This window comes from Triplophysa dalaica, chromosome 2 (assembly GCF_015846415.1).
Source record: "Triplophysa dalaica isolate WHDGS20190420 chromosome 2, ASM1584641v1, whole genome shotgun sequence".
Lineage (NCBI taxonomy): Eukaryota > Metazoa > Chordata > Actinopteri > Cypriniformes > Nemacheilidae > Triplophysa > Triplophysa dalaica.
In genome coordinates this window covers 27,958,165-27,972,130 of record NC_079543.1, presented here as the reverse complement: position 1 = coordinate 27,972,130, position 13,966 = coordinate 27,958,165, and the positions used below count along the sequence as shown (strand labels likewise).

At 40.0% G+C, this 13,966-nt stretch overlaps 1 protein-coding gene across 3 annotated transcripts; it reads right to left on the bottom strand.

The window, feature by feature from the left end:
• Positions 1-1,958: 1,958 nt before the first annotated feature.
• Positions 1,959-11,830, bottom strand: LOC130433220 (polymeric immunoglobulin receptor-like). 3 transcript variants are annotated; one of them, XM_056762975.1, is made up of 8 exons: positions 8,770-11,830; positions 8,375-8,686; positions 7,981-8,262; positions 7,598-7,900; positions 7,235-7,516; positions 6,880-7,155; positions 2,504-2,614; positions 1,959-2,425 (listed from the first exon to the last, which is right to left on the bottom strand). In XM_056762975.1, exons 3-8 carry the CDS (start codon positions 8,129-8,131, stop codon positions 2,259-2,261), a joined length of 1,290 nt encoding a protein of 429 aa, XP_056618953.1. In that variant the 5' UTR covers positions 8,132-8,262; positions 8,375-8,686; positions 8,770-11,830; the 3' UTR covers positions 1,959-2,258. The 3 variants fall into 3 exon arrangements, with proteins under 3 accessions (XP_056618953.1, XP_056618963.1, XP_056618971.1); XM_056762985.1 differs by having other exon boundaries at positions 8,375-8,481; XM_056762993.1 differs by lacking the exons at positions 1,959-2,425; positions 2,504-2,614 and adding an exon at positions 6,266-6,367.
• Positions 11,831-13,966: the final 2,136 nt, after the last annotated feature.

Below are 13,966 nucleotides of genomic sequence, written 5' to 3'. Positions count from 1 at the left end.
CTCAAATTTTTCCATTCACTTTATGCATACGTTTGAGCTTTTCTTGTAAATTATATTGTTGTGTTGCATGAACAAAGGATTTTAAGTTCCATCCTTCCATCCATCTTCTTCCGCTTCATCCTTGGCCAGGTCGCGGGGGCAGCAGTCTAAGCAGGGATGCCCAGACTTCCCTCTCCCTAGACACTTCCTCCAGCTCGTCCAGGGGGACACCGAGGCGTTCCCAGGCCAGCCGGGAGACATAGTCCCTCCAGCGTGTCCTAGGTCTTCCCCGGGGTATCCTCCCGGTGGAACATGCCCGGAACACCTTCCCGGGAAGGCGTCCAGGGGGCATCCGGAAAAGATGCCTGAGCCACCTCAGCTGGCCCCTCTCGATGTGGAGGAGCAGCGGATCTACTCTGAGCTCCTCCTGAGTGACCGAGCTTCTCACCCCATCTCTAAGGGATCGCCCACCCACCCTGCAGAGAAAGCTCATTTCAGCCGCCTGTATCTGGGATCTTGTCCTTTCGGTCATGACCCACAGCTCATGATCCATTTTAAGTTAAACTATAAATGTTATAAATTTGTTTATTTTTAAGTAGAAGCTGCTTATCACTATACAATAAGGCTATTGAGACACAAAAACACTTTTTACAGTGTGTGGAAGCAGAAAGGAGATGATGAGTTTGAGGGAGGTGAGACTTGATAAACTATTGTACATCCCCAGGCTGTCAGGTCTCAGACATCGGATGAAAATGTCTCAGAAAAACCTTTTCAAGTCTGTAAAATTGCATTGTTGCTAAGAAAAACATTTATATTTAATTAGCTCTAGTTTATGACATAGGTGATCACTATAGTTGAGATAACTTTTGTACTAGGCAGTACCGGTTAATGCAGTACGGTTAAAAAATGCAACTTTATTTGGACTGTGAATCAAGAAAATGTTGTGTTGGTTAAGATAAAATGAATCTTTATATTAGTTAGAGCCTTAAATTAATTACTGTCAATCAGATTGATAGTGTCAGAAAGTAGCTAAATCAGTGTGTATCATCATCACGCACATCCTTCATAAAAAAACATTGATGAAGAAACATCTTTAGAGTGACATTGTTTAAACCTTCCACTATATGGTCTATGTAGATAGATGCCTGTCTACATTTGTGACTGGAGATCAACCTTTGAAATTTAAATCTTTTTTTTCAATATGTATTTTTATATTGACTGAATGTTAAAAGTTAAATACTTATGTATTCCAATACAGTGAAAATGTACATATTTTCGTCATTCAGCTGGGATGTGCTATCAGAACATTGACATTGCTTTTTGAGGACAAAATTAGACTGGCATGTTTAAAATATGTTCATATAGAAATATATCCATGTTGATAAAGATTTGGTCACCAATGAGTTTTGAAAGTTGATGTGCTCCAAGAAAATAAAAGTTTTCATTTGTGATATGATCAGTTTTTGTGTTTAAGAATCACTTTAACAGTCATCTGTGAGTTCAGAACCACAGACAGCACCAGTCAGTCAGAACTCTTACTAATATTCACCTCTAGATTGAGCCACAACATTCATTTACACATCATCACATCTGTGTGTGTTTAGTGTGTCTGCTGCCGTAAAGATTGTTGAACACATAATATTATCAACACAAATCATAAAAGGAAAATCACACATTTGTACTCTATATAAAAATACACTTGCCAAACTCAAGCAAATGTAAAAACAAATTCAGTGACCAGAAACCAGCTTTTGCAGAGAGAGAAGAGGCTTGTGGAAACTTTTGAAACCTTAAACCGTTTCCTGTTATTAATCACACCATCTGACATTTGACACACAAGTTTATTTGTCACAAGAAAACACAACTGTGACATCTGCCTTATATGATCACAAGAATAAGAACAGCAAGCAAAAGAAAAGCATAAGAGTTCATCTTTCTTTTTAAATATTCATCACCAACAGGGTTTAGATTTGGAAAGTTTCTTTTTAGGTGATTTTAATTAAAACAGTATGAGATATGATGTAATATAATGAGATTTGAACAGAAAAAATGCATTTGTAAATGTAAAGGCATGAAAATAAACGTATTAACAACTGAAGTTGTATTTCAAACAGCTCCTGGTTTTCAGGAGCAAAAAAGTTATTCATATCTTAGAAAAACAAAAGAGTTGTAACAGTTCTGTGCCAATGTAATGATATTTAAAAGAATATATAAAAGACAATGTGACTTGTTTATATTTTCAGTGGGAAAGGTGAAAATAATTTTGAATAATGTTTGTGTTATTCAAGTCTCATGTTGTATATGACAGTGGTGTATTCTGTTAAAATCTCGTCCTTACTGAAGGTGACTGTAGCATCACTGACAGAATCTTCATACTTGTGGAAACTGACTGCAGTGTACAGCATATCATCATCAGAAGAGGGGATTGTGGGTAACGATTTAGGATCTGAAGAGAATGAAAAACGAAATTATTGTATATTTTATGTTATGTTATATTTTATGTGTATCTGTGTGTTATACTCACCTGGTGTTTTGTTGCATTTAATTTTAAAATCTATCAAAGTGATTCCTCCAATCAGCAGCAGAATCACACAAACACACACAATGAAGACGATCTTCTTCATCACTGAGGATTCTGAAAGTAAAAAGAAGAATAACCATATATAGACACATGAAGACATTTACATAAATACATATTAACATTATTCATATTTACACATTTATAATGATTAGTATTCATATCCAGTTTACACATTTCATAACTGATATATTTGTTTGAGAATTGCACTGGCAGCACAAGAGTTGTGAAAACATAATAATGATTAAAAACATGCACATTAAATACACTGTTAATCTCTTTAAAAAAATTTTTTACAATGAATGTACAATACAAACTTAATGTTTAATAGTATTTCACAAACAGTATTTGTTGTTCTGTTCATCATGATATTTGTGGATGTTTTAAGTCTCTTTGTATAACACAAAGTGGTTTTGTGGTGGCACACCTCGACACTGAATGATAAGCTATAAATTAGGTTTTATGTAACAATAGTTTGTCATGTGGAGACTGCACACAACCTCTGCTGATCTATGTGTATTTATTTCTGCTCATGTTGTCTCACTGTTGGTTTCCTGAATGTGTGTGTTGAAGCTTCACAGTTTATGATACATTTACACCCTGAACCTTCAACTATTTTCTGTGGTCGAAAAAAACACGTCAGTTCATCAAGCAAACAGCGTTTCACAGACACTCTGTTACCAAAATTAACATTTTAAAGAAAGTTATCATGATTATTTTTTAGATATATTGATTTGCAACAATCTGATTATTTGTCATAAACTATTATCTGAATATATTATAAGAGTGCAGAGGATTAAAAGGAAAAAACACAAAACTGGTCATTACACAAACAAAATTGTAGAATATGAACCAGTAAATACTCATATACTGTACAAGTTCACTCTAAACAATAAACAGTGTTTAACGGATCAAGCATCATTTTAAATCATTCTTCATCATATATTTTATCAACATGTGCTTTCTGGATATTAAACCCACAATTTTTTATACTGATAATGGAATGATCTACCACCTGAGCTACAGGAACACGACAAATCACAATGAGCACAAAACTCAATGTCACGCTTGGCAATTGGGCGATTGGGACCTGGGAGTGGCATTATCTTGCCCTCTGGAAGATATTGTGGAGTCATGGATATGGTGCAGACCCAGCAACCCTTGACGAAACGGGAGATATCCTGAGACATTCTAGGCCTGCAGTACCGGGTTGAGAGGAGCGAGAGGGTGAGCTGACTGCCTGGGTGTCCTGATCCCAGAACAGAGTGAGCGGAGTCCACAAGGGTGTCATGGAGCTCGGGGGGAATGAAGATCTTACCCTCGGGCACCCCGGTGGTGATATGACCAAATGTAAGCGTCAAGTGTCCATTGAATAGGACTAACGAACACTCCTGTAGGGAGTATGGGTTTGGGCTCTGATATGTTGACATCAGAGTGATACTGGGTACCAGGTCAGTAAGTGACAGAGAACAGGAATCGTGCGAGGAATAACGCCCATCGAGCTTGCCTGGAATTGAGTCTTGCCGCTCTTAAGGTATTTCAGGTTGCAGTGATCTGTGATTACCGAAAATGGATGTTTGGCCCCTTTCAGCCAGTGTCTCCACTCCTTGTTGCCTATGTCATAGTTCCCTTCTGCTGGGTACATCTTGCATGAGAAAAACGCACATGGATGTAGACGAGGAGGGTTCCCCTGACGCTGTGAGCACTGCGACAACTCCGGATGCGGATGCGTCCACTTCTACTATGAAAGGTAAATCTGGGTCGGGTAGACAGAGAGTAGGCGCAGCGCAAAAGGCTTCCTTGAGGGTTCGGAATGCGTGTAGGGCTTCTGAATTCCAGAACAGGAGTCTGGGTCCTTTAGGGGTGCCGTGAGGGGTGCAGCGATGGTACTAAAACCCGCGATGAACCGTCTGTAAAAGTTGGCAAACCCCAAGAAGCGTTGTATCTCCTTTAAAGTTTTGGGTTGGGGCCAGGTGTGTACGGCATTCACCTTCCTCTGATCCTTCAGGGTCCGGAAATAGATGAAAATGTCCCCCAGGTAGAGGATCGTGAATTTTCCCAGAAGGTCCCGGAATATCTTATTCATAAAGCTTTAGTAGATCGGTGGAGCATTTACCAATCCAAGAGCATGACATGGTATTCATAGTGCCCACTGGGTGTGATGAAGGCGATCTTCCACTCGTCTCCAGAACGAATCCGGACCAGGTTGTACGCACTCCTGAGGTCTAGTTTGGAAGATACGGTGGCGTGACGGAGTTGTTCGAGGGAAGCAGGGATCAGAGGAAGAGGGTAGGCAAAGCGCTTGGTGTGGAGGCCGCATCGACATACTCCTTCATGGCTTTCTGTTCCGGGATCAACAGTGAGTAGATTCTCCCTTTAGGTGTTATGGCCCCAGACAGCAGCTCAATGGTACAGTCCCATGGCCGGTGAGGAGGACGTTTTCGTAGCCTGCTGCTTAGAGAAAACGTCCTGGAATGACCCATATTCTACAGGGATGTGGGTTTGGATTACCTCTTCTGGGTTTTTAAAGGAGTTGACCTAAAAGGGGAGATTTGCAGAATTCAATCAGGCGGAATATTCATGGGCAGACAGGATCCTTTGCAATTCTCTTCCCACTGGAGAATTATTCCAGTTTGCCAGTCCACGATGGGTTGATGGAGAAGAAGCCAGGGTCGTCCCAGGATGAGATCTTAGGTGGAACCCTCCAGAACCCAGAACATGATCGACTCTGAATGGTGGGACCCGATCTTTAGTGTGACCCGAGGTGAATGGAAACAGATACGGCCTCGTCCCAACGGTTTCCCAAGAATGTCTTGTATGAACATGGTGCTTTGGTTATTGTCCTGAGCCCAATTGAGTTGAGTAAAGACAGAGAAATACAATTTCCTGCAGCTCCAGAGTCAATCAAAGCTTTAGCTGAAAGAGATGAGAATTAAGGGCATCCCTACATCGGTATGAGCCAGAGAGGGAACAGATGCGGGTGTATGAATAGTACTCACCACGGGTTGCATGGGACGGATCGCGCAGCTGGCTATACGGTGACCAGGTGCTCCACAATACAAACAAAGGCTAAGATTGCGTCTGCGAGTTAGTTCTTCAGCAAAGAGATGGAAACGACCCAGTTGCATGGGTTCGGGTTGTGAAGAGCAGCTGACAGCAGGTGTAGGAGGGGATGAAGGAGATACAGTGGGTCGGTGTTTGGTACAGGCATACAGGCGTTGAGCTTCCCGAGACGAGCGTTGAATCAGTGCTTTCTAAACCAATGGTGTCATCAAACATGGTCATCTGTGAATGAATTCCAGGTTCCAAGCCCTGTCGATTTACTGAAATCAGAGCTGCTTAGATCCATCCACTGCCGGCAGCCAAGGATCAAAACTGTTTGGCATAATCAGCCACTGAAGAGCGACGCTGCCACGGCCCTGCCGAAGACTTCCAGGAGATGTTGCAGAAACAGAATGAGTGTGGAAATCAACGGTCCTCCAGCCTGCCAGATGCCTTTGGCCCAGTTCAGAGCATTTCCACCTAGTAGAGAGATGATGAAAGCGATCTTAGCTTTGCTGGTAGGGAACAGCTCAGGTGCATCTGGAAATATTACTCGCACTGCAAGCAGAACCCACTGCACTCCTCCACTGATCCTGAGAATCGGTTAGGTATGGCCATGGGACTGACGCTGGACTGAGGTGGGGTGAGTTGAGTGCGCAGGAGTTGGAGAAGTTCAGTGAAGGGATCTGGGATATCTGGTGCAGAAGGTGAGGTGCTGGTACTCTGAGAAGTCATTTTGGTAGGTCGAGTGTTTGTCACGCCTTTGGTCTGGGCAGAAGAGCAAACTCAGAGTACCAGTGAAAAGCGGTTCAATGAACAATCCAAAAAAGCCAAAATAGATGACCAATGAACAAAAAGGCAAAACTCCAAAAAACACAAATTCACATAATTTGAGTAATCCAAAACGGGAATCGGTTATCAAGAGCAGAACTATTAACTCACAACAGGAATCAGGTTCCGACTAACAACAACAACACTCTTGTTGAAAACAATATAAACTGTCTTTAACTAAACACATCTTTAAACAGAAAAGTTTTACTAAAAAACACCTTTTTGACATTCTGACACTATAAGGTCACAACAATAGTTATTTTTTTAAACACAAATGTTTTATAGTAACATGAAGTTACTGATGTTTTTTATTTAAAATGATCTACTAATAAAAACTGTAAAATTTGTAACTGAATGCAGATTCATTTGTTAAAATAAAAGCTGCATTTTCAATCATAAATGCAAAAAGTTATGTCTGATGATGAATGTAATGAAACAAATTCTCTCACCTCTCATGACGTTCAAATGCACTTTAGTGATGATGTGAGATCCACACCAGTATATCCCAGAATGCTCTTCTCTCAGATGACTGATGTTTACAGTAAAGACTCCAGTAGATGTTTCATCACTTAAAGAGAATCCATCATCTCTGATTGACTGTAATGAAACTCCATCATTGACACACATTGAGACTTCATGTGCTTTACAGAAGACTTTCTGATATTCAGCGTGATGTTTGCACTCCATTGACATGTTGTCTCCTTCACTCTTATTCAAGAGAAGTTCTTTAAAGAAGAAATAATAAAGATTCACATTCAAACAAAGTCAGTTTTTATATTCATTATTAGTGAAAATGTCTCTCACCCTGTTTGATGATAATAATGAGATGAGTGTAAAGATAGATCACGTCTGTTTCTAATGTCACTGCACAGCAGTATTTCCCAGCATCCTCTGCTGTCAGTCCAGTGATGTTCACACTAAACACACTTGCTGTCGTGTCATCATTCACACTCCATCTGTTCATCTCCATGAGAGTATTTTCATCTGTACAACTCTTCATCAGTTTTTTTTTCTTTGAATTAAAGATGGGATCATAAGGACACACGATCTGAGCAGATCCTCCTTCATCTCCAAGCACGGGAGGCACTTCACACACAAGAATGAGATTTGCGAATATTTATAGGGATGAAAATACAATTACGAAAAATAAAAAGATAAAGTACTGACTGATGAGTTTGAGTTGAACTTTAGTGGTGAGAGAGATGAAAGTGAAATCTGTGTGACTGGTTTCTGCTCCACACCAGTAAACTCCAGCATCTCTCTCTGTCACATCACTGATGATCACAGTAAAAAGACTTTTATCAGAGAAATCATTTAGTTTCACTTTAGATCTGCTGACGGTTTGACAGATGTGATTTTCATCCTCTTTACAGAAGAACTTTGGACTGGATTTATGTTCCTCTGGGATCCGACAGGTAATATTGACTTCATCACCAACAACCACAGATTTATTCACTCTCTCTGTAAAAGCTGTCAACCAGACAAATCAAACATGAGAAAATTGACCATTTGAAATTGACCTGAAGTTATTTCTTTGTGAGGTTTCTCACCTGCTTGAACCTTCAGTTGGACTTCCATGTAGTGAGATGTATTCACTCCACACCTGTATGTTCCAGCATGTCCAGCGTTTAGCTCTCTAAAATACACCATCAAGACTCCTGCACTGGTGTCATCATACAGACAAACATCTCCACTGTCCATCCATTTATCTTGTAGCAATCCATCAGATTCTTTAATGATATATTTGGGATGGCTTTTGTGTTGATGGTGATAACATTTGAAGTTGATTTGACCTCCTAAGTAGCCGGTCACTTTGACCACACCCACTTTACCTGTCAATCAAAAGTTATGTCTGTTCATTTGACACTTCATTCCCTCAACATCTCTATCTTTGTACAGATGTTTGATGGCTTAATCAAATAGAGTGCATCTGAATGTACTCACTGATGAGTTTGAGTTAAACTTTAGTGGTGAGAGAGATGAAAGTGAAATCTGTGTGACTGGTTTCTGCTCCACACCAGTAAACTCCAGCATCTCTCTCTGTCACATCACTGATGATCACAGTAAAAACACTTTTATCAGAGAAATCATTTAGTTTCACTTTAGATCTGTTGACGGTTTGACAGATGTGTTTTTCATCCTCTTTACAGAAGAACTTTGGACTGGATTTATGTTCCTCTGGGATCAGACAGGTAATATTGACTTCATCACCAACAGAAACAGATTTATTCACCCACCAATGAGACAGAACTAAATCTATAAATCACAATAACACATGTTAAGATCTGTGATATATTTTAAATGATGTGAAACAAATTAAAACATCTCAAACTTCTCACCGTCTTTAATATCTAGCTGGACTTGAGTGAATGTGTCAGTATATTGAGATGTTTTCACTCCACACCAGTATGTTCCAGCATGTCCAGCGTTCAGATCTCTAAAATGAGTGAGCTCTGTTTTCTCACGTTGTCGGCACGGTTTCCGGTTCCTGATTGCATCGCTGCCGGCGGCTAGTTTGTATCCTCTGACACTTGCTTCACCTCACATTTGTTCTTGGTCTTATTATTAGTGTATTTTACTATCGTTACATATCACTGTCGTTGCCGAATTATTTATAACTTTATATTTTAAACCTATATTCATTGAAACGTAACGCCGCTAGCATATTAGCGTGTTAGCTTGCCTTCTGTTTACATTGTGGAATATCATCTCCCCCTATTTGTCTTGTGTGCTAACTGTTTCTCTTTTTAAGCGTATATACTAAGACTCATCAAGCAACCTTGGTAAGTTAGGATTGCACTTCATACCCGGTGAGTTATGGCTTCTATTCCTATTGTTGTTACTTGCACCTCATGTCATATGTTTAGTTTAGCCTTCTCTGTCAGCGGCGAGGGTTTTACATGTGATAAATGCAGGGAAGTAGTTAGGCTGACGGAGAAGATTTTAGAATTAGAGTCTCGCATCCAATCTTTATTTGAGGATAGTAAGAGTGTAAGAACCGTAGAAAACACTTCGGATGCGAGCAATGTTAGCGCACACAGCTCGGTTCCGGTTGAAAATCCCCTGCAGCTGGGAAACTTTGTGACGGTGAGACGGCATAGTCGCAGGACAAAACATCACTCAACCGTTCCGATTAAAGTCTCGAACAGGTTTGCCCCGCTCAGTGACGCACCGACTGAGAAACCTGCTGAAAGTGCCCTAGTGATCGGTGATTCTATTGTCCGGAACGTTAACATAGAGACACCAGCCACAATAGTCAAATGTTTACCGGGAGCCAGAGCGCCTGACATCAAGTCAAACTTAAATGTGCTGGCTAAGGCTAATCGTAAATACAGTAAGATTGTTATTCATGTCGGCACAAATGATGTTAGACTCCGTCAATCGGAGATCACTAAAGATAATATTAAAGAGGTGTGTGAGCTCGCAAAAACGATGTCAGACACTGTAATATTCTCTGGCCCCCTTACTGCTTACCGTGGTGATGAGATTTATAGCAGATTATCATCACTAAATGGCTGGTTGTCTGAGTGGTGCCTGCAGAATAATATAGATTTTATAAATAACTGGAAGAGTTTTGAGGGCAGACCTGACCTGTTGAAACGAGATGGTCTCCATCCCTCCTGGGATGGGGTTTCCCTCCTCTCTAGAAATTTGGCACACAGTCTTAATAATGCTAAAGTCTGACTACCTAGGGCCCAGGTCAGGAAGGAGACAGAATGGCTTAACCAACTGTCTGCTTGCCGTCTCGCGTTACAGAATACACAAAATATACAACATGTAATAATCCCTTCTTACAAACAACATAAAATAGAGACTGTGTCTGTCCCCCGGATTAGCAAACATAAGATATTGCGTAAACCTCTTGAAAGTAATTTAATAAACGTTAAACAAATCAAACATGAACAAAATACAGATAATCAGCTGTTACGACTCGGATTGCTTAATATTAGATCTCTCTCAAATAAAGCACTTTTTGTTAACGATTTGATAACCGATCATAAAATAGACATGCTTTGTTTGACAGAAACATGGCTAAAGCCAGATGATTTTATTACTCTAAATGAATCCGTTCCCCATGATTATTACTATAAACACGAGCCTCGTCTAAAATGTAGAGGGGGAGGTGTCGCTGCACTTTACAAGAATTCTTTTATTACCTCTCAGAAGTCTAATTTTAAGTACAGTTCTTTCGAAGTCATGGTACTTCACGTATCGACACCTAATACTAAGGACAAAACATTTTTAAAATTTATTCTAGCTATTGTATATAGGCCTCCAGGGCACCACACAGATTTTATTAAAGATTTTGGTGGGTTCTTATCAGAACTAGTACTGGCCGCAGATAGAGTCCTTGTCGTCGGTGACTTTAATATCCATGTAGACAATGATACAGATGCCTTGGGACTGGCTTTCAAAGACACTCTTAACTCCATGGGCGTTAGTCAACATGTGTCAGGACCCACTCACCTTCGTAATCATACTTTAGATTTAATACTTTCTTATGGTATAAATGTGGACGATGTTAAAATCGTTCAGCAGAGTGAAGATATTTCGGATCATTATCTGATATTATGTTTGCTTCAATGGCCTACGGCTGCAAATCAAACTCCTTGTTACAAATATGGTAGAACGATTACTTCAACTACCAAAGATGCGTTTCTCGATAATCTGCCTGAATTGTCTAAAATATCCAGCATGAGTAATAACGTTGACGATTTTGACACTACTATTGAAAATTTTAACTCTACTTTCTCGGAAATATTAGACACAGTTGCTCCTCTGCGTTTAAAGAAAATTAAAAATAGCAGCCCAACACCGTGGTATAATGAACACACTCAGACTCTAAAAAAAGCATCCCGTAAAATGGAGCGCAACTTTAAGAAAACGAATTTAGAGGTATTTCGTATAGCATGGAAGGATAGTACTCGAAATTACAGGAATGCAATAAAAACGTCTAGATCCGCCTACTTTTCAACACTAATAGAGGAAAACCATCACAACCCTAGGTTCTTATTTAACACCGTGGCTAAATTAACAAAAAATAAGTCGTCATCGACGTCAGATTCTGATTATCAGCATAACAGTGATGAATTTATGAACTACTTCACAAGTAAAATCCAAGATATAAGAGAAAAAATTATAACAATGCAACCTGTAGTGAAATCCGCTGAACAAACTAACTACAGCACCCCTAAGGAGAAATTGCAATTATTTTCTACAGTAGATCACGATGAACTGTCTAAAATCATTAAATCATCTAAATCATCAACATGCATGCTAGACCCTATACCTACAAAACTACTGAAAGAAATGCTCCCCGAAATTATAGATCCTCTTCTTAGTATTATTAACTCATCTCTGACATTAGGACATGTGCCTAAAGCATTTAAGGTGGCTGTTATAAGGCCTCTTTTAAAAAAAACCAAACTCGACCCCAAAGAACTAGGGAATTACAGGCCTATATCGAATTTACCTTTTATATCTAAAGTTCTGGAAAAAGTAGTTTCAACTCAATTATGCTCCTTCCTCCAAAGGAATGACATTAATGATGAATTCCAGTCTGGATTTCGAGCATGTCACAGTACAGAGACTGCTTTGATCAGAGTTACAAATGATCTGCTTTTAGCGTCTGACCGTGGCTGTATTTCGTTATTGGTGCTGCTAGACCTCAGTGCTGCATTTGACACCATTGACCACAGCATACTTCTACATAGACTCGAAAATTACGTCGGCATTAACGGAATAGCATTGAAATGGTTTAAGTCTTATTTATCCGACCGTTTTCAATTTGTAGCAATAAACAATGAGGTGTCCCGCAAATCACAAGTCCAGTACGGTGTACCACAGGGCTCAGTCTTGGGACCCCTGCTCTTCGCATTATACATGCTACCTCTAGGAGATATAATAAAGCGACACGGAATTAGCTTTCACTGTTATGCTGATGATACTCAACTTTATATTTCCTCGATGCCTCATGAAACCCAGCAGTTTCATCGAATAAAGGATTGCATAGTTGACTTAAAAATGTGGATGAGTAACAATTTTTTACTACTAAACTCGGACAAAACAGAAGTGTTACTTACTGGACCGAAAACTGCTATGCGTAACAACCAAGAATACTGCTTAACGATTGACGGATGCTCCATAAAATCCTCGTCATCAGCTAAGAATCTTGGCGTTGTATTTGACAGTACTCTCTCATTTGAAAGCCATGTCGCAAACACCTGTAAAATTGCATTTTTCCATCTTAAGAATATATCTAAATTACGTCATATGCTGTCACTGTCAGATGCAGAGAAATTAATTCATGCATTCATGACATCAAGACTAGATTACTGTAATGCACTTCTAGGTGGTTGCCCTGCGGGCCTATTACAAAAACTGCAACTGGTTCAAAACGCGGCAGCTCGAGTTCTTACACGTACAAAAAAGTATGAGCATATAACCCCGGTTCTGTCAACCTTGCACTGGTTACCTATAAAGCATCGCATTAACTTTAAGATCTTGCTTATTACCTATAAAGCCCTACATGGTCTAGCGCCGCAGTATTTGAATGAACTTCTATTGTATTACAGACCACCACGTACATTACGTTCTAAGGGGTCCTGTCAGTTGGTAATACCTAGAATTTCAAAATCAAGTGCAGGTGGTAGATCCTTTTCTTATCTAGCGCCTAAACTTTGGAATATTCTTCCCTGCACGGTCCGGGAGGCAGACACACTCTGTCAGTTTAAATCTAGACTAAAGACTCATCTTTTTAATCTTGCATACACTACACCTCCATAATATTAATCCTCAGAGGATTTAGGCTGCATTATTTAGATCAACCGGAACCAGGAACACATCCAACAACAAATGATGTACTTGTTGCATCAAAGAGTGCAGAACACTACTCTACTCTCAGCCAGTCTTGTCTCTTTGTTCCAAGGTTACCGCAGGATGCAGTTCATGCCCAGACCTGATGGCAGAGCTGAGAATGGGAAGCGGTGACCTGACAAGTGCTAAGAGGATAGAGCTGGATAAAGGACGCGACAACTTTGTTTTTTTCTACAACATTTCAAATGCTATTAGATTGTTAATGATAATCTTTAATTTTTATATTTTTATTAAGCCTTGTTGTGCAAGCACTGATGAGCTTGTGCAGAGGCAGCAGCTTTTGCCAGAGGGGAACTGGAATCCCCTGGTTGGGCCTGGGTTCCCCTGAGGTTTTTTTTCTCGATGGGAGTTTTGGGTTCCTCACCACCGTTTGCATATTGTTTTGCACTATCTGCCTGGCCGGGGGGGCTGCTTTAGAATTCATACTTGTATTAAATGTGTCTCATGTACAGCTGCTTTGTAACAATGAAAATTGTAAAAAGCGCTATATAAATAAAGTTGAGTTGAGTTGAGTTGAGTTAAAATACACCATCAAGACTCCTGCACTGGTGTCGTCATATAGACAAACATCTCCACTGTCCATCCATTGATCCTGAACTGATGGATACTTCCTCTCACAACATCCATCTGATTCTTTACTCACATATTTTGTGTTGCTTT